This window comes from Nerophis ophidion, unplaced genomic scaffold (assembly GCF_033978795.1).
Source record: "Nerophis ophidion isolate RoL-2023_Sa unplaced genomic scaffold, RoL_Noph_v1.0 HiC_scaffold_46, whole genome shotgun sequence".
NCBI classification, from domain to species: Eukaryota; Metazoa; Chordata; class Actinopteri; order Syngnathiformes; family Syngnathidae; genus Nerophis; species Nerophis ophidion.
In genome coordinates, this window is record NW_026906968.1 from 669,207 (window position 1) to 691,087 (window position 21,881).

General features: G+C 39.0%; 1 protein-coding gene across 2 annotated transcripts; it reads right to left on the bottom strand.

Moving 5' to 3' along the window:
• Positions 1-1,262: 1,262 nt before the first annotated feature.
• Positions 1,263-15,983, bottom strand: LOC133546874 (gastrula zinc finger protein XlCGF48.2-like). Of its 2 annotated transcripts, XM_061892724.1 has the most exons (3): positions 15,568-15,983; positions 14,303-14,569; positions 1,263-3,848 (listed from the first exon to the last, which is right to left on the bottom strand). In XM_061892724.1, exons 1-3 carry the CDS (start codon positions 15,668-15,670, stop codon positions 2,818-2,820), a joined length of 1,401 nt encoding a protein of 466 aa, XP_061748708.1. In that variant the 5' UTR covers positions 15,671-15,983; the 3' UTR covers positions 1,263-2,817. The 2 variants fall into 2 exon arrangements, with proteins under 2 accessions (XP_061748708.1, XP_061748709.1); XM_061892725.1 differs by lacking the exon at positions 1,263-3,848 and having other exon boundaries at positions 13,668-14,569.
• Between the last annotated feature and the right edge of the window lie 5,898 nt (positions 15,984-21,881).

Below are 21,881 nucleotides of genomic sequence, written 5' to 3' on the forward strand. Positions count from 1 at the left end.
ATACAAAGTGCATTCAGATACAAACAATTATTTTTGATGTTTACTCTATTAAAGGACATATATGTGCACATGTATGCACTGATTAAAAATACAGAACAATAATGCCCACGTTTAGACTTTCTCCATCAAACGCCATCTTGCTTTCTCCTCCTTTCTATTTCCAGCAGACTAGTAGAACATCTTAGGTGTATTGCTGCCCTCCACAGTCTATTAACAAAATGTCTTCCTTCTGTCCTATGGCCCACACTACAGACTTGGACACAAACAGGAGAGAAAGTAAAAAGCAGCTTTAAGGAGGTCAAAACAAAATGTATGCATTCTTTCCAACGGCCGCTGGGTGGCAGCAGAGGCTCCATGTATCACCTGAAGAAACATTTTGACTTCTGACCTTTCCACATTATTTCTCTCATCTTTACTGCTGGAGTTCAGCTCACTGAGGATGTAAGCTACATTTTGGTATCTTAATTATCTTTAATTATTCATAAACAGGCTTAAAACAAACCATTATTATCATTACTGCCTCATTTGTTTTCACTCTCTACTAATTAAAACTATTCTAGCACAAAAACATTCAGGATGTTCATACACACAATATTACACATCCCCAAACGTACCATTTTATTATGGTATTCATATAATATTACATTTAATATACACATGGTCATAACAGTGCTGACAATTTAAATTCCCTGTGGGGATTAATAAAGTATTTCTGATTCTGATCATTACATCACTCATAAAGCCTTCAATGCTGAATATGTTTTTTACCATAGGTCAGCTTCACAATGTTGGAATATTGACTGCTGATATTAATATTCTTCTATTGTTTAGAATATTACAGTCTACTCTTTTTCTTTGCTCAAATGAACAGGATGGAAGTGTCTTTAATTGTCACTACTGAGTGTAATTATGTATATAATAATCTTCATTACCGCTTGATTTAACTCTCATTTTATTTTATCCATAGAGAACTTAACCATAAATAGATGGCTGCACATCAATAAACTGTCACTAAACTTCAATAAAACTAAATACGTCGTATTTGAAGATTGTAAAAATGTAAAACACAAATTATGATGGATAATATTGAAATTAAAGGAATTAAGGTAATCGCATTTTTATGAGTTAATATAGATGATGAAGTAAACTGGACACTACATGTAAGTCATATAAAGAAAACAATAAAACAATGGAGTGCAATACTAAAGAGAATAAAATACATACTTACAAATATTAACTACAATTATTGAACCCAACTTCAGTTGAAGCATACATTGTTTATTGCATAAAAGTCTGGGGACATACATATAAAACAATCACACAACAATATTCATATTACACAAAAAGTAATAAAGACAACTAATAGAATGGATTCTAGAGACCCAACAAATTATTCATAAAATCACACATTATAAAAGTAAAAGATCTTGTATAAAATACAACTGTTCAAATGATGTATGAATTAAATAATAATATGCTTCCAGAAGTGGTCCAGAAGATGTTTCAGATGTGAAGCAGTAAATATGAACTAAGAGGGATTTATGTGTACTCAAAAGCAAAGGTATGAACACATGTAAAACAAATATGTACATCATATAAAGGAGTTCATCTATGGAATTATCTACAATTACAAAATAAAATATGTAACACGTCATTTTTCAAAAAACATATAAAACACTATTATGAATAAGTATAGAGGTAAATTGTGGATATTTACACATACAATGTTTATTGCATGTAACATAATTGTATGTACTGTTTATTCTCACCTTTTCAGTCAAATTGTTGTGTTCATTTCAAAGTACACAAATGTGTATATTAATGCATGTACATGACTGTGATAAACACACTAATCTGAAGTCTCTAATCTATAAATGTTAGAATCATATTAAACAGATTGTTAGACAAACAACAATGTCACACATGTTATATGTGCTGATGTTGTTAGAAAGTCAAAATGAAAGTCTGGACAGTTTATTTCAAATCCTGCAGTTTCATTTGCTGCTGCTGTTCTCACCAGCACACTTGTGTTTCTTACACTGGTACTTAGAAGACAATCTTTCACCACACACACTGCAACTCAACACTTTCTCTCCTGGGTGTCTTCTCATATGCACTGTAAAAGTGTTTAGGTGACCAAAGCTTTTATCGCAGCTTGAACAGGAGTATGGTTTTTCACCAGAGTGCTATATCATGTGTAATTTTAAGTGTCGTCCTTCTATATAACTTTTACAACATACTGAACATATGAAAGGTTTTTCACCAGCGTGTGTTCTCATTTTTACTTTTAAACTTTGTCTTATGACAAAACTTTTACCACATTATGAGAAGGAACAAGGTTTTTCTCCAGTGTGTATTCTCATGTGTGTTTTTAAATGTTGCCTTCGAATAGATTTTTTACCAAAGATTGAACATGAAAAAGGTTTTTCTCCAGTGTGTAGTGTCATGTGTGCTTTGAAATGCTTCTTTTGAGTAAAATCTTTACCGCAGATTGAACATGAAAAAGGTTTTTCTCCAGTGTGTGTTCTCAAATGTACTTTTAAACCTTGATTTATTACAAAACTTTTACCACATTCTGAGCAGGAAATTTTATTTTCTCCAGTGGTAATCTCATATGTACTTTCAAAAATTGCCTTTGAGTAAAATTTTTAACACAAATTGAACATGAAAAAGGTTTTTTCTCCAGTGTGTATTGTCATGTGTGTTTTAAAATGTTACCTTCGAGTAAAATTTTTACCACAGATTGAACATGAAAAACGTTTTACTCCAGTGTGTGTTCTCATATGTACTTTTAAACTTTGATTTAGTACGATACTTTTACCACAGTCTGAGCAGGAAACATTTTTTTTCTCCATTGTGTAATCTCATATGTACTTTCAAAGATTGCCTTTGAGTAAAATTTTTGACACAAATTGAACATGAAAAAGGTTTTTCTCCAGTGTGTATTGTCATGTGTGTTTTAAAATTTTGCCTTCGAGTAAAATTTTTACCACAGATTGAACATGAAAAAGGTTTTTCTCCAGTGTCTATTCTCATGTGTGTTTTCAAATTATGGCTTTGAGTATAATTTTTACCACATTCTGAGCAGGAACAATGTTTTCCTCCAGTGTGTGTACTCATGTGTGATTTTAAATAGTACCTTCGAATAAAAACTTTACCACAGATTGAACATAAAAAAGGTCTTTCTCCAGTGTGTGTTCTCATGTGTACTTTCAAATAGCTACTTTTTACAAAACCTTTACTACAGATTGAACAAGTAAAAGGTTTTTCTCCAGTGTGTCTTCTCATATGTCTTTTCAGACGACTTTGGTATTTAAGAGTTTTGTGACTGAGAGAAGATGTGAAGTGAGTGTTGTCAGTGTGACATGTCTTATCATCTTTAGAGTCTTCATCATCAGTGTCAGGAGAGTGTGACGTTGTGTCCTCACTATCTGATAGTGGAGCTAAGAGCTTGTCTGCTTGTGATCCTCCACAGTGGTCTCCATCAGCTTCTGTTGTCATGTGTTGTGTTGAGCTGCTGCTTGGAGGCTCCCCCCCTCCCCTCTCCTCACTTTCACCTTTCACCTCATCATCTTCACTCTTCACAGGGACACCAGTCACTGGGAACTCCACCAACCTTTTAGGCTGACTGATGCTGTGTTCCTCCTCTTCCTCTTTAATGTGAGGGCTCAGTGGATCCACCACTTCCTTTTTAAAATGGGGTGTCAGTGGGTCCTCCTCTTCCTCTTTAAAAATGGGGGTCAGTAGGTATTCCTCTTCCTTCTTAATGTGGGAGGGCTGTGGCTCCTCTGTCCGCATCCTGAAGCTCCACTTCTGTTGCTCAGGGTGAAGATGTTCTTCACAGATGTCTGCAAGACAAACACAGCATCTCTGCTCAGTCACACAATGCATTCAGTACTTTTACATGCACTTAGGAAAAACAAGTTATCGTATGAACTGTCTTGAAATCTCAGTGACACACAAACACGCTGCTCTTTACAACATTATTCACAGGAAAAGAAACAAAAACCAGGACGACAGGAGTTTTTACTATGGATGACCGATATAGTTTAAAATTGATTTTGCGATACAGTATTTCATTTAGAATTACTGATAGAACCATTTTAAAACAGGTTACACAGGCTCCTAATTTAGTTGCTGAAATATGCAGTAAAATATTACATTTCCAGTATTATTTTCTCAAAAAAAGTAACCAGATATTAACAGTAAATAAACAAGTACATTATTAATAACTGTTTTGACAAAATAATAATATTAGAAACGAACAATATGTTACTGCATATGTCAGCTGCCAAATTAGGAGCTTGTGTACCTATTTTGAAATTATTCTATTCTCAATCATATATCAAATTATATATTGTGACATGTTGTTGTTAGGATATAGATTTGAGGTCATATCGCCCATACCAAACATTGGTTCGTCGAGTCATTTTGTTTGGCCCACCAAATATATTTAATTTTAATATTCTTCAGATGTGTGTGTATGTTTAAAATGTTGTACTCCTGTTCTACATCACGTGGAAGTGTCATGTCATGGGGATGGTGTGCTTTTAACTAAGGGTGTGACGATACGGTCAGCTCACCAAAGGATACTCGATATTGGATTTAGGAGAACGAGACAATATTTTGGTGGTTAACATGATTCTTACACATGTGTGTACTTCATGTGTATATGAATGTACTTTTAGGGACGGCGTGGCGCAGTGGGAGAGTGGCCGTGCGCAACCCGAGGGTCACTGGTTCAAATCCCACCTAGAACCAACCTCGTCACGTCCGTTGTGTCCTGAGCAAGACACTTCACCCTTGCTCCTGATGGTTGCTGGTTGGCGCCTTGCATGGCAGCTCCCTCCATCAGTGTGTGAATGTGTGTGTGAATGGGTGAATGTGGAAGTAGAGTCAAAGCGCTTTGAGTACCTTGAAGGTAGAAAAGCGCTATACAAGTACAACCCATTTATTCATTTATTGATTTACTTTCCCTTGTGTGCTTCGTTTGACTGTAACTTCATAGTGGATAATATCTATAAACAACCTCAATTGTTTTACATATTTAATTTGAAGGGCTGTTTACTTATCTGACAAATTCAAAGGAAACTGCACTTTTTAGAAATGTCACCTATCATTCACAATCCTAATGTAAGACATTTGTTTCAAACTTTTATGAATTTTAATTATTAAATAATCATGAGCAAAAAATCAGCTAACATTGGAGTCAATGGGAGCTCCTCTATTAGACCCACAAAGTCCTCCCAAAAAACATCCAAAAAAATTGCCAACAATACTCATTTTACATTTTGTGACCTGAATATTAACCAAGTATTAATGATACTGTTATTATAAGCGCTAATATTAAGGACCTACTTTTAGCGGCGCATTGATCACAGAAGTAACTAGCTTATGCTGCTATATTGACATACTGAACTGTTTTCTCACCTCTAAGATGATGAAAGCTAATTCTACAAACCCTGTTTCCATATGAGTTGGGAAATGGTGTTAGATGTAAATATAAACAGAATACAATGATTTGCAAATTATTTTCAACCCATATTCAGTTGAATATGCTACAAAGACAACATATTTGATGTTCAAACTGATAAACATTTTTTTTTTTGCAAATAATCATTAACTTTGGAATTTGATGCCAGCAACACGTAACAAAGAAGTTGGGAAAGGTGTTAATGGATACTGATAAAGTTGAGGAATGCTCATCAAACACTTATTTGGAACATCCCACAGGTGTGCAGGCTAATTGGGAACAGGTGGGTGCCATGATTGGGTATAAAAGCAGCTTCCATGACATGCTAAGTAATTCACAAACAAGGATGGGGCGAGGGTCACCAATTTGTAAGGAAATTGTTGAACAGTTTCAGAACAACATTTCTCAACGAGCTATTGAAAGGAATTTAGGGATTTTACCATCTACGGTCCGTAAAATCGTCAAAAGGTTCAGAGAATCTGGAGAAATCACTGCACGTAAGCGATGATATTACGGACCTTTGATCCCTCAGGTGGTACCGCATCAAAAACTGACGTCAGTGTGTAAAGGATATCACCACACGGGCTCAGGAACACTTCATAAAACCACTGTCAGTAACTACAGTTGGTCGCTACATCTGTATGTGCAAGTTAAAACTCTACTATGCAAAGCGAAAATCATTTATCAACAACACCAAGGAACGCCGCCGGTTTCTCTGGGCCCGAGCTCATCTAAGATGGATTGATGCAAAGTGGAAAAGTGTTCTGTGGTCTGACGAGTCCACATTTCAAATTATATTTGGAAACTGTGGACATGGTGTCCTCCGGAACAAATAGGAAAATAACCATCCGGATTGTTCTAGGCGCAGAGTTCAAAAGCCAGCATGTGTGATGGTATGAGGGTGTATTTGTGCCCAAGGCATGGGTAACTTACACATCTGTGAAGGCACCATTAATGCTGAATGGTCCATTCAGGTTTTGGAGCAACATATGTTGTCAACCAAGCAACGTTAACATGGACGTCTCTGCTTATTTCAGCAAAACAATGCCAAGCCATGTGTTACAACAGCGTGGCTTCGTAGTAAAAGAGTGCGGGTACTTTCCTGGCCCGCCTGCAGTCCAGACATGTCTCCCATCAAAAATGTGTGGCACATTATGAAGCGTAAAATACGACAAGACTGTTGAACAACTGAAGCTGTACATCAAGCAATAATGGTAAAAAATTCCACTTTCAAAGCTTCAACAATTAGTTTCCTCAGTTCCCAAACGTTTATTGAGTGTTGTTCTGCCCTCACTATATGTGTTGAGGTTATACAGCTTGGCAGACAGCAAACAACCAATCCAGGACGTTCTAATAAAGTTACAAAGCAGATGAATCCATTTAGGTGTCATGGTCCACGTCTTGGACCATGTCATTGTTCTGTTTTGTTATCACAGCCTGTTTTGTATTTGACGTCTTCAGTTTCTGGTGGTACTTCCTGGTTTGTTTCGGTTGCCTAGTTACGCATTTAGTGTCACCTGTTTGTTGTTTTTGATCACGTGCAGCTGCCTCTGATTATTTCTGCCCCTATATATGCCTGTCTTTGTTTGCCTTTTGTTCTCGGAGTTTAGTTTGCTACACGCAACAGATGACGTCACATTTCCCGATTGTGGTAAAAGACTTTTTGTTATACGATTAGCTTCCATGCTATATTGTTTGCTTGTCCGTAGTTTATATACTAGCGCTTTTTGTTCCTTTTAGCTTCCACGTTAGTTCTGTTTGTTTTGTCTTTAGTGCCTAATGCAAGTGTTTTTTGTTCAAAAATTGTTTTTGTAGTGTATAATAAATCATTATCCTTACCCTCATGCTGTGTTCCATCCTCCACTGCACCCACGAGAGAATAACTTTTCACCACGATACCAGCAAGATGTCACAGTAAAGTCCGAGTTAATGAAGCTTCTCTCGCAGCGGAAGTCGAAGAATTCGACAGGATAACGTGGAGGTTAGCCCAAGCGATGCAGGCTGGGACATTCCGCGGTGCGCCGTATGTGATGATCTTGGGGCTTGGAGGTCTCCAAGTCCCGCTTGACTCCACTGGGTCCGGCAACGCCCCGTCTCACCCCACCCCCTCGCATGCGTCGGCAGAGGCGGAAGCCGCGGCGAAGGGCATCGCCTAGCGACAGAGACACGCTAACTCCACCATCACCCCTTCACGGACACAGCCACTTTCAACTTGTCCAGGACTCACCATACACGCCTGGTAATCCTTTTTGTTTTTCTACTATTGACTCCCCCGGCTGGTCTGGTAGTCACGGGTACTGCACCCGTGACGTCAGCCCTCTTACGTCCCCAGAACATAGTGGGGATTAAGAATTTTTTTTAGAGCAGGCACTCCCTCAGTCGTCCACAGGGGACATAAATGACAATCTTACACTCCTTAAAGACATTTGTTTTCAATCACAGTATAAGTCTTTATTTTCTGAATTTGATTGATTGATACTTTTATTAGTAGATTGCACAGTTCAGTACATATTCCGTACAATTGACCACTAAATGGTAACACCCCAATAAGTTTTTCAACTTGTTTAAGTCGGGGTCCACGTTAATCAATTCATGGTACAAATATATACTATCAGCATAATACAGTCATCACACAGGTTAATCATCATAGTATATACATTGAATTATTTACATTATTTACAATCTGGGGGTGGGATGAGGAGCTTTGGTTGATATCAGTACTTCAGTCATCAACAATTGCATCAACAGAGAAATGTGGACATTGAAACAGTGTAGGTCTTACAGTAGGACATGTACAGCCAGCAGAGAACATAGTGAGTTCAGATAGCATAAGAACAAGTATATACATTAGAAGTACATTTGATTATTTACATTAGGTTATTTATAATCCGGGGAGATGGGATGTAAATGGAGGAGGGTATTAGTAAAGGGTTGAAGTTGCCTGGAGGTGTTGTTTTAGAGCGGTTTTGAAGGAGGATAGAGATGCATTTACTTTTATACCTGTTGGGAGTGCATTCCACATTGATGTGGCATAGAAGGATAATGAGTTAAGACCTTTGTTAGATCGGAATCTGGGTTTAACGTGGTTTGTGGAGCTCCCCCTGGTGTTGTGGTTATGGCGGTCAGGAAGTAGTTGGACATGTACTTCGGTATCAGGGAGGTGTAGCGGATTGTATAGACTAGGCTCAGTGCAAGTTGTTTTACTCTGTCCTCCACCCTGAGCCAGCCCACTTTGGAGAAGTGGGTTGGAGTGAGGTGTGATCTGGCGTGGAGGTCTAAAAGTAACCGGACTAGCTTATTCTGGGATGTTTGGAGTCTAGATTTAAGGGTTTTGGAGGTGCTAAGGTACCAGGAGGAGCAAGCGTAATCGAAAAAAGGTTAAATGAGAGTTCCCGCTAGAATATTCAAGGTGCTTTTTTTTCTGACCAGAGAGGAGATTCTGTAGAGGAATCTCGTTCTTTGGTTGACCTTTTTGATTACCTTGGTTGCCATTTTATCGCAGGAAAGATTAGCTTCTAGAATGGAACGTAGGTAGGTGATCTCATCTTTCCAGGTGATAACAATGTCACCCACTTTTATAGTGAAATCAATGACTTTCTTAAAGGGGAACATTATCACAATTTAAAAAGGGTTAAAACCACTAAAAATCAGTTCCCAGTGGCTTATTTTATTTTTCGAAGTTTTTTTCAGAATTTTACCCGTCCCGGAATATACCTAAAAAAAAGCTTTAACGTGATTGATTTTCGTTATGTGCGAAGCCACTGTTCATTTTCCTGTGACGTCAGATAACGATGCCAATACAAACATGGCGGTTACCATAGCAAGATATAGCGACATTAGCCCGGATTCAGCCTCGGATCTCAGCGGCTTTAGCGATTAAACAGATTATGCATGTATTAAAATGGATGGTAGGAGTATGGAGGCAGATAGCGTAAATGAAATTGAAGAAGAAACTGCAGCTATTGAGCGAATAGCTATTGACGCTATTCGGCCATGTCTGCGTTAGCATCGCCGGTAAAATGTGCGGACCAAACGATCAGGACTTTCGCATCTTGTGACACTGGAGCAACTTAAATCCGTCGATTGGTAAGTGTTTGTTTTGCATTAAATGTGGGTGGAAGGAAACGCTGGATGTAAATATGGTTTCAAATGTACATACAGCTAGCCTAAATAGCATGTTAGCATATGTTTGATTAGCACATAAGTCAACAACATCAACAAAGCTCACCTTTGTGATTTCGTTGACTTTACCGTTGGGAATACATCTGCTTTGAGTGTCGCATGATATCCACACATTCTTGCCATCTCTGTCGTAGCATCGCCGGTAAAAACCAAACGAGGGACTTTCGCATTTCTTGACACTGGAGCAACTTAAATCCGTCGATTGGGATGTGTTTTTTTGACATTAAATGTGGGTGGAGGGAAAGGCTGGATGTAAATATAGCTACAAATGAGGCGTAATGCTGCAATATGTATACACAGCTAGCCTAAATAGCATGTTAGCATCGATTAGCATGCCGTGCTAATCGATGCACATTCTACATAAATCAACTAGAATCATTCCCTGATCGTGTTGTTACACCCTCCGACAACACACCGACGAGGCATGATGTCTCCAAGGTACCGGAAAACAGTCGAAAAAACGGAAAATAACAGAGCTGATTTGACTTGTGTTTGTAATGTGGTGGAGAAAAATGCTGTTCTCTACCTAGGTGACGTCACGTTCTGACGTCATCACTCCGAGAGCGATAAACAGAGAGGCGTTTAATTCGCCAAAATTCACCCATTTAGAGTTCGGAAATCGGTTAAAAAAATATATGGTCTTTTTTCTGCAACATCAAGGTATATATTGACGCTTACATAGGTCTGGTGATAATGTTCCCCTTTAAGGTTGATATGGGACCCATATAGGATGGATTCCGTTTTACCTAAGTGTATGGATAGCTTGTTGTCAGAGAGCCAGGTGCAAATATTAAGTAGTTCAGCACTCAGGATTTGTTCCACCTGTGACTTGTCCTTGCCGGATACCAGCAGGGCCGAGTCATCCACAAACAGGAAGAATTCACAGTGGCATGCTGATGGCATGTCATTTACGTATATTAGGAACAGTAAAGGTCCTAGTATACTGCCTTGGGGGACTCCACAGCTTACTGAGAGGGGAGGGGCACCTCTACCACCTGTTTCTTCCCCTCCAAGTAAGATTGCATCCAGCTTGATGAGGTTTCATCGAATCCGATTGCTCGGAGCTTATCCAACAGTATAGCGTGGTTAACGGTGTCAAAGGCCTTCTGAATGTCCAGCATGACCATGCCGCAGTATTTGCCCGCGTCCACCTCATGTTTGATGTGGTCGCTCAGATAGAGAAGGCATGTGTCAGTGGAGTGCTTAGTTCTGAAGGCGGATTGGAATTTGTACATTAGTTTATTAGTAGCAAGGTATCCATCAACCTGTTCATAAACTATTTTTTCCATTACTTTCAAAATGGAACTGAGCATTGAAACAGGTCGGTAGTTACCAGGTTCTAATTTGCTTCCTTTTTTTATAAAGGGGGGTTACTCTTGCTATCTTGAAATCCTTGGGTAACTGGCCTTGTTTGATTGAGAAGTTTATTATATGTGTGATTATTGGGGCAATGGTGGTGGCAGAGTCCCCTCTGAAACCCCTCCACCTGTGACTTTTCCTCCCACCCTGTCTACCTCTTTCAGTTCCTACCCCCACTCACCCCTAGAGGTAGTTTTAGACCGTAGAGAGAGCGTCTGGCATCCGCTTGTGGAAGGGGGGGCTCGTGCTGGAGGTAGCACAGCGGCGTTCAGCCGAGTCTCTTCTCCTAGTTTGTATGGTTGACAGGTATTCTTGTTTCCATCGCTTCCAGAATCTATCAGAGAGAGATTGGACTTGCCGCCATTGTTGTGAGTGGATGTCTTTCACGTTGAAGTCTCCTGGCGGTGCAGATATGACGTCTCTCTTCAGTGTCAGCAAGGTTGCAGGTGTTAGTATTGCTGGCATCTCTGGGTCAGTTGAAACTGGAATGAGAGGTCTTGCGTTTATAATTGCCATGACCTCAGCCATGAGAGTGGTGAGCACCTCATGAGAAAGGTGAGAGCCTCCCTCCTTAAGGAGCAATGCATCCAGGATACGGCGAGTGATGCCAATTAGTCTTTCCCACACTCCTCCCATGTGGGAAGAGTTTGGCGGATTGAAGATCCAAGTGCACACTTAGTCCTGCAGGTAAGTTTTCAACTCTTTTTCCAACGACTCTTCCTCTTTTTCCGACCACTTGTCCCTCGCCGTCACCTTCTCTTCCTCGTCATGCTTCTCGTCGTCTGTGCTGGAGTCCATGACGATGGCCTTGGACTTGCTCCCCGCTCTGGACTTCTTGGGGCTGGACGAGGAGCGTCCTGCTTGGGCGTCGCTCTTCTTGCCCTTGGCGGCGGACTTGTCGGCCGACACTTTTTTCTTGGCCCTCTTCTTTTTCTTGGCGGGAAGCTGTTTGCCGCTGTTCTGTCTCTGAGGATCTCATCAGTCCCCACGTTGACTTTCAAGATGTCAAAACCATACGGTACATCAGGGAAGCAATACAAAAACTCATGAAAAAAATAAACACAGCTGTAAAACACTTACATACAAACAAGACAGCTGCTTGTACACCCGAAAGAGAACAAAGAACAGTGTCTAAGAGGAGCATCAACATTTGCATTTAAACTGTAAAATCCTGTTTATGATTTATTTACTCTACTTATTTAAATATGAACATTTTCCTTTAGGAAACTTTTATGATTTGTGTGTTGTTGTAGCTGGTATGCTGCAATTTTTTTTTTTCCCCCCAAGATGGCGACCCTGTAGTGGCTGCTGTTGGCAGGAACTCTGTGCTCTTGTGTCATCCTTTTGTGTTTCCCTCTTCTTTTCATGTTTATATATATACATATATATATATATATATATATGTGTATTATTATTTTTATTTTTTTTGCCTTTTGGTCCGGACCTTTTGGGACTGTGTGACAAGGGGTGGCACTTTCGTGACTTCTGCTGTGCTTTTTTGTGAAATTCTGGATCTGCCTCCCGAGAGCCTTTTGGCCATGGAGACCAGCTGCTGGGTTTCTGCCACACCAGAGTCCGTTTGGAGAGACTGGAGGAGATGCAGATGAAGAGACAGGACTGCGGAGCTAGCACTGAGCGCCGGGACGGAAAAGCTTCACAGTGTCTTGGCTGAATGAGCAGGTATCGGACACCTCGGTCTCTTTGGACATATCCTCACTCATCCATGCGGACTGGACACTGGCCGAGACTTGGTTTGGCGGCCAAGAGTGGAGTCGGCTCTCTTGGTTGCTTTGTTGGGTCTGCTCCCGTCTCTGGCCAAGCTCCCTTCACCCCAGCAGACGATGGCGTGGGACACCGCAAAAGCCACCACATTGTATATGTTTCTTTTACTTTTTATTCATGTATGTATGTAGAAGTGGCTGGTTGCATCAGCTCTGCTCTTTTAATGTTCTTTGTCCTCTTTGATGTTTCCCTCTTACACACATGAAAGAGGAATGTGTGCTATGGCAATGAGTTGTTTTCTTCCCTTGGCCTCAGTCTGGACCCCCTCTCTAGGGGCCCAGGCTTGGACCGATTTTTTTTTTTTTCTCTCATTGCCCCCACTTTTTTACCTGTATGTATCTCAACTTTTTTGCAAGGGGCGCCGCAAGTTGGCAGACCCGTCAGCGATCCTGTTCTGTCTCCCTAGAATGTTTGTCTGACCTTGAATGGGATTCTGCTGAACATTTTAATTTCCCCTCAGGGGTTAATAAAAATGTGTCTGATTCTGATGGTTAACATCAACAAAACATAGCTAATTAGTAAAAATAAACTACATTAATTCATCTCTCAACGGTGTTGAGACATTGCTGGACACCGGAGTAGTAACTAAATCCAAATAAAAAATGATTTTATTTTTTTAAGATATCTGGCTTGTATTTTCAGTAGGGATGTAAATTTATAGATTCATGGATATGATACCCTAATAAATATTCCTTATCGACACCAGTATTTATCAGTACTCTTGTCGGTACTACATGTCATTTGTGGAAATAAAAACCTGGAAAAAAGGCATTTTAAATAGCATTTCTATTAGCACAAGAGGTTGAACACCTCCAACATGATGTTCTGTAACATTTTAAAGCAGGGAAGTCTTTTATCAGCAGCTGTTTATTTGAAGTCTTAAATAGATAGAAAGATAGTACTTCATTGATTCCTTCAGGAAAATTAAAAGAAGTCAACTATGTGTGCAGTGCAAGGTGAAATGCAGTTATGTCATCTTCTTCTCAATAACACACACATCAAACTTTGGTTGCTTCCTTATTTGTCATCATTCAAAGCTGATTGTAATGTGTAGCGGCGGCAGCTGAACTCAATGTGACAACGTGTCATAGTTATGTCAGTCAGCTGGAATTAAAAATACAAATAGTTGTGCCGTTAGTCCAGAATCTTCACGGTCCTCATGGACAACATAATTAGGAACCAGTACTAAAAAAATGGTACTTGGTGTACATCTCTTATCTTCACCACTAAACCTTTGAAATATGCTGACATATGTGCTATTAAAGGTAAATAAACAGTAGCCATATTGAATGTTTGCCTTCATTTGACCACGTGAGGTAAGGAGGACGGCCTCTAGGTCACATGGTTACACCCCAGCAATTACACTGTTGATGATTGATGAGCATTCATATTTAAATGGTGGTGTTAAAAAGCAAATATATCTCCCATCTTTAGTGATAAATGTGTCCCCCGGATGAACATGTGTCACAAACATTGTATTAGATGATATGTGGATGTTGTGCTTACTTGGACTGTGATGAAGCTGTGAGGACTCAGGTGGTTTGTCTTCATGCTCTTCAGTCTTCACAGAGACAACAGTCAGTGGAAACTTGCTGACATCAGCCTCCTCCTGCCCTACAGGAAAATCTCCCCCCTCTTCCTCTTTGAAATAGGGGGGCTGTGGATACTCCTTGTCCCCTTTAAAATGTGAGGGCTGTGGATACTCTAAAGTGAAACTGTCCCCCTGCAGATGAGGGAGACATTCTTCTTGGTATTCAATCAGCTGATGGATGTCTACAGGACACAAACAAAACACATTTTAACTCCTACATGCTAAATATTAAATTGTACATGAAATATAGGGCTGTGGCTATTGAAAATGTTATTAATCAAGTGTTCTACTGGAAATGTTTCCGATTAGTTGAGTAACTGAATAAAACAGTGTTGCTTGGTTAAAGACAAATTTAAGCGATTATAAAACATTTCACTTAATAATGAACGGCCAATTGGTTTGAGATGGTATGAGATCAAGATGTCATCTTTAGAGCAGGCTTTGTTTTTTTGACAATCACAGACACGTTAGAACGTTAAAGTACCAATGATTGTCACACACACACTAGGTGTGGGGAGATTATTCCCTGCATTTGGCCCATCACCCTTGATCACACCCTGGGAGGTGAGGGGAGCAGTGAGCAGCAGCGGTGGCCACGCCCGGGAATAACTTTTATGGTGATTAAACCCCAATTACATCCCTTGATGCTGAGTGCAAGGCAGAGAAGTAATGGGTCCCATTTTTATAGTATTTGGTATGACTGGGTTGGGGTTCGAACTCACAACCTACCGATCTCAGGGAGGGTGCACCAAAATGAAGGAAATAACAGGTCAGTATGCTTTGACACACATATATAACTTGTCAAACCTGCCAGCTAGCAGGCTAGGTTAACAGTGTCAGTAACCATGGTAACTGACTCTGACTTTGTCTTACCTTTCTTATTTTTGGAGGTAAAACTCTCGAGCTTTACATACTCAGGACTTTGCACTTAACCTGCTCTCTGGAATTTTCCCCCGGTGACTGTGTGAGTTTTGTGTAAACATGTTGATACACATTGTTACAAACATCAACCTCTCATAAATATTGTGTCTGACAATGTCTCCTTCTTATGAAAAATGTAAAACCATCAGTGCATCATCCTCACATAACAATTAATCTTCCTACAGACAATTTATTGAAGAATAGTGTTAAAAATGAAATATAAAGTTAGTAAAGATGTGAGAGTAAGAAGTAAACAAACCTGTTCTGTGTAACACAACTTGATGTTTTTCATGTTGTCGCTCCTTCTCCTCTTTTGTTGGACAAAGTTCCTCCTCGTACTCTGCTGTGGTTCTTTGGCACATTTTCACACAATCACAACACTTTACACTCACACTTGATCTCTACTTAGTGATGTGTTTTGATCACTTCCGCCTCTCTTTGTTAGCAGCTAACAAGCTAAGCTAACTAGCAAGCTAAGCTAGCTCGAGAAGCATCAAAGTGCGCTCAGACTAATATAACCGGATGCAAACAGTTATTAACGATGTTTACTCTATTTACTAGAGTGTAATAAAGGACATATATGTGTCCATGGAGGCACAGATTGAGAACATTGAACTGTGACGACTGCAATAACGTCTTCACCCTCAGACGCCATCTTGCTTTATCCTCGCCGTGTTTGGTTCGCGCGCAGTGTTGTCAGATCTCGCGAGAGAAATAAGTAACCAGCTCTTTTCCAAATCTCGCGAGAGAAATAAGTACAACCAGTTTCCCACAACGGTAAAACTATTTTATTATATACTATTTACTTATTATGAAAATAAAAGAAAAATTGTCCATTTCAAATTTTCACAACAAAGACATACAACTTATTTCCGTAAATATATTTAAATATTTAAAAATGTATTCAAACAACAGTAGCATAAGGAAAGACAAAAAAGAAACAAAATAAATATTACACTCATGATATTATTTTTGTTTTTGATGTTAATCGTTTTTATAATGTATTTTAGAATGTGGGAGGTTTTCATGTTCTCTTTAAATTTCCTTTGGATAGAATAGAATAGAATAGAATAGAGTTTTATTGTCATTATTGCAGTGAACAGGTTCAAAGAACAACAAAATTGGAGCAGATCCCCTAAGGTGCATGTACAATATGGTAATATAAATAGTAAAAAAAAAAGATAGCTAGAAATAAGAGATGTATCTATATATGTATATATATCCACACAGATGCATACATGCATGCATATGAATATATATACACACATGCATATAACATTATTGCTTATTATAGTCCGGAAAAATAGAAACAAATTAAAAACATGACACATGAGGACATGAAGGACATATTATGCTACTATGGCTCTTGGGTAAAAGCTGATTTTTAGTGAATTTGTGCCAGCTTTTAGCACTCTATAGCGTCTGCCCGAGGGTGGCATTATATATATCATATCCATCTATCTATCTATCAATCCGTTTTCTACCGCGTATTCCCTTTTGGTGTCGCGGGGGGGGGGGGGTTTGGGAGTGGGGCGGGGGCTGGTGCCTATCTCAGCTACAATCGGGCGGAAGGCGGAGTACACCCTGGACAAGTCGCCACCTCATCGCAGGACCAACACAGATAGACAGACAACATTGACACTCACATTCACACACTAGGGACCATTTAGTGTTGCCAATCAACCTATCCCCAGGTGCATGTCTTTGGAGGTGGGAGGGGCCTATCCCCAGGTGCATGTCTTTGGAGGTGGGAGGGGCCTATCCCCAGGTGCATGTCTTTGGAGGTGGGAGGGGCCTATCCCCAGGTGCATGTCTTCTGAAGTGGGAGGAAGCCGGAGTACCTGGAGGGAACCCACACATTCACGGGGAGGACATGCAAACTCCACACAGAAAAATCCCGAGCCCGGGATTGAACCCTGACTACTCAGGACCTTCGTATTGTGACACAGACGCACTAACCCCTCTTCCACCGTGCTGCCAGATATAGATGTATAGATATAATATATGTCATGCTAATTTAAATTGAAAAAGAACATGAAAACCTCCCACATTCTAAAATACATTATGAAAACAAATGATCATCAAAGACAAAAATAATATCATGAGTGTAATATTTATTTTGTTTCTTTTTTTCTTTCCTTATGCTACTGTTGTTTCAATACATTGTTAAATATTTGAATATTTTTACGAAAATAAGTTGTATGTCTTTGTTTTGAAAATTTAAAATGGACAATGTAGATCATTTGGTAAAATGACTGTTTTGTTGTTGTTTGTGGTTACCCGTAGGAAGAACTGTGCCGAGCTGCAAGAATAAGTTGGCTTTAATTAAGACTTTAGAACAGTATACTAGAATGAACGATGTCATTGTTACTGGTCTGCCAACGCGACCTGCGTCATTTTCTCTTGCAGTGAGGTCCGGGGTCCAGGGATCAGTGCCCAGGGACCAAGATTTGGACTCAGTGGAGCGGCAAGTGGTGAAATTCCTCCAAGAAAAGGGAATTAGCCTAAATGAGGAGAATATAGAAGCTTGTCGCCGTTTCCCTCAGAAAGATAAAAGCAAACCGGCAACCATCATTATGAGGTTTGCAAATAGAAAATTCAAAATCAGCCTTTTGCGACAAAGTAGGATGCTCAAGGGATTAAATGTTTATCTCAATGAACATTTAACCAAGAACAATGCTGATATTGCTAAAAGAGCTCGGTTCCTACGCAAAGAGGGAAAAATACAAGCAACATGGTCGTCCAACTGCAAAGTCTACATAAAGCAAAATGGTGCACCTGAGCAGGCACAAGTGCTAATGGTCACAAGCTTAAATGATTTGGAAAGATTTGCATAGACTGTGGTTTGCTGGTCTATATGTTTTTTTGTGTTTTTAGGGTTGACATCTATTCTGCAAATCCTTACTAACTTCAAATGTCTATCAAACTTCCCCAAAAAGGACTCAAAATTGCCCACTTGAACATCTGTAGTCTGAAAAACAAGGCAATTGAGTTAGGTAAAATAATGTTTGATAATGATCTACATATAGTAGCAATTTCTGAAACTCATTTGGATGATTCAATTGACAATACTGAAATATTTATACAAGGTTACAATATAATTAGACTTGATAGAGACATATACGGGGGAGGAGTAGCCTTTTATGTACAAGACCACATTCCAATAAAGCAAACAGGAGATCTCAACTTGACAGATGTAGAGGCAATCTGGATCCGGGTTCACTTGCCATATCTAAAGCCATTACTAATCTGCTGCTGCTATAGACCACCTTCCTCTGATGCAGCACATCTTGAAAAAATATGTGCAATGCTTCAGAATGTTTCTGACACAGAGACATTTATCTCTTAGGAGACTTAAATATTGACTGGCTCTCAAAAAACTGCCCGATGAAAAGAAAGCTTGATGACACTGCCACTGTATGTAACCTAGCTCAAATGATACATCTACCAACCAGAATACATATGAACTATTCTGGTGTATTGTCTTCAACTTGCATTGATCATCTTTTTACTAATTCAGTAGATAAATGCTCAAAGGTTGTTTCAGTGCCAATTGGATTTAGTGATCATAACATGATTGCAATGGCAAGAAAAGTGAAAGTCCCCAAAGTTGGACCCACAATTATATACAAGAGACTCTACAAACATTTCAGTGATAATGCCTTTATTGAAGATGTACATAACATACAGTGGGACAGTGTATTTGAGTCAAAGCATACTGAAGCAGCTCTGCATGAATTCATGAAGTCATTTTCTTCTGTCTGTGATAAGCATGCACCCATCAAGAAAGTCACCGTCAGATCTGTCAAAGCCCCTTGGCTTGACTCTGACCTGAGACACTTGATGAAAGATAGAGATAAATGGAAAAGAGTTGCTGTAGATTCAGGTAGCTCAGAGGACTGGCTAGCATATCGCTCTTTAAGGAACAAAGTGACCAAATTAAATAAACAGAAAAAAAGGGTGTACTACCAATCTAGAATTGAAGAAGTTAAACATGATAGCAAAAAACTTTGGAGTACTCTCAATCAAATCATGGGTAGAGATAAAATGGGAAAAACACCAGCATTTATAGAATCAGGTGAAAGGTTTATCAACAAGCCCAAAGAAATTGCTAATTACTTCAACAATTATTTCATAAGTAAAGTTGATACTATAAGAAATGGCATGCTGCCTGTAAGTGGTATTCTATCTGAGTCACTTATTAAAAATGATATCATGCAGGACAAAGAATGTACATTTGAATTCTCAGTCACCAATGTATTGGAAATTGAGAATCTATTGTCTGAATTGAAATCTGACAAACCTTGTGGTCATGATAATATAGACAGTAGACTTTTAAAGTTGTCAGCTGGAATAATAGCCAGTCCGATATGCTATATTTTTAACTTAAGTTTTAAAGAAGGAATCTATCCTCAAGTATGGAAGGTCGCAAGAGTGACTCCTCTACCCAAAAATAGGAAAGAAGCATTCACTGGATTAAATAGTAGGCCCATTAGCATTTTACCAGTATTAGGAAAATTAATGGAAACAATTATATTTAAGCAAATTCAAAAGTATTTCTCTATAAATAACATTCATTCAGACTTTCAACATGCATATGAAAGCGTCTATTCAACATGCACAGCTCTCACACAATTAACAGATGACTGGCTAAAACAAATTGACAGTAAATTATTAGTTGGCACAGTGCTACTAGATTTTAGTGCAGCTTTTGATATTATTGACCACAAACTACTACTTATAAAACTGTCTGCTTATGGTTTTAAACTCTCAGCGATTAACTGGATGAAAAGCTACCTAGTCAACAGACAGCAATGTGTCATGTTCAATGGAACCCTTTCAAATATTAAAACATTATATTGTGGTATTCCACAGGGAAGTTGCCTGGGACCTTTATTATACTCAATATTTGTAAATGATATGTCATGTATTTTAAAGAATAGTTGCTGTGCAATTTACGCAGATGACACAACAATATATGCACATGCAGATAATTGCACCGACCTGAGCACTATACTACAAGATGAGGTCATGCGGATTTCAAAATGGGTTACAGAAAATAAGATGAAACTTAATATTTCCAAAACAAAATGTCTTGTTATTTGCTCAAAACATGCTCATAGAAAGGAACCCATATTAAATGTTTCTCTGAACGGAGTTCATGTTGAACAAGTTAAAGAGGCCAGGTTGCTGGGAGTTACAATAGATGAAAGACTATCTTGGGCCACTCACATTAAAAACATAGTAACAAAAATGAGCAGAAGCATTTCAATCATAAGAAGGAGTGCCTATTTTTTAAGTAACACATCTATGAAGCAGGTTATACAATCCCTTGTATTGTCACATATGGACTACTGCCCAGCAATCTGGTCTAATGCATCTAAACAAGATCTAAATCAAATCCAGCTTACCCAAAACAGAGCTGCCAGACTAGCTCTCCATTGCTCATTTAGGACTGGCATTGAGCTCATGCATCATGAATTGTCATGGATGAAAGTTGCTGAAAGACTGGCTTGTAGTTTGAGTCTATTTTTAAAAAACATCTATACATACCATAATCCCTCATATCTGTATTCTCAGCTCTTGCTTGCCAGTGACAGTCACAACTACGGTACCAGGCTAGCCCAAAGAGGTGCTCTCACCCATCTTAAACCCAAAAGTGATGTTTTGAAAAAGACTATAATGTATCGGGCAATCACTTACTGGAATAGACTTCCACAATTTCTGCTATCAATCACCAGCATAGTGGGCTTTAAGAATAGACTAAAAGGAGAAGTATTGCGTAAAGAGAAAATTCTAGATTGTATCTAATGTCATGACTGTTTTTATTGACTATTGAGTATTTTATTGATTATGGGATAAGCAGCAGAAAATGGAAGGATGATACTTTTTCATCACTTATTGTTTGTCCTTGGTACACTAATGTGTATATTTTAGGCCATTGGTTCTTTGTTTTATTTTTGCAAAAATGTATACAGTATATCTATTTTTATATTGCTATTTTTATCTTTGGTATGAAAATTATTATGTAACAACATTTATTTGTATTTTTTGGTTCTTTGTTGTTGCTATTTTTGTATTATGACAATTTATCATTGGATCATGTTGTACTGCATTTTAATCGTTTGTTCTGTGGTTGTGTGATGTTTTTTGCCTGGACCCCAGGAAGAATAGTCTCCACTGCGGTGTAGACTAATGGGGATCCTTAATAAACTAAACTAAACTAAATAAGACTTCAGCAGGACAGTAATTGTACATACGCACTGCATGAGAGGGTGGTAGTAACTGACTCCTCGATGTGCACATCCTGGTGGTGTGTTCGAGAATTACAACAACAAAACAGCTGCAAAAAACAAAATCTCTACAAAAAATGCTGCAAGTCAAATCCACAGAGTCAGTCCAAGTTTACCACAAACAAGTGCTATGGACAGTCTGTGCATGATGTGACAGTGGATCAACACAGCCAAAGTGAAAATGACACATTCTACGTGGATGGCTTGGAAATAGAAAATTGCATTGACTCTGTAAATCCACAACAAAGAGACCAAGATGAAGGATTTGTCACAGTGTGCA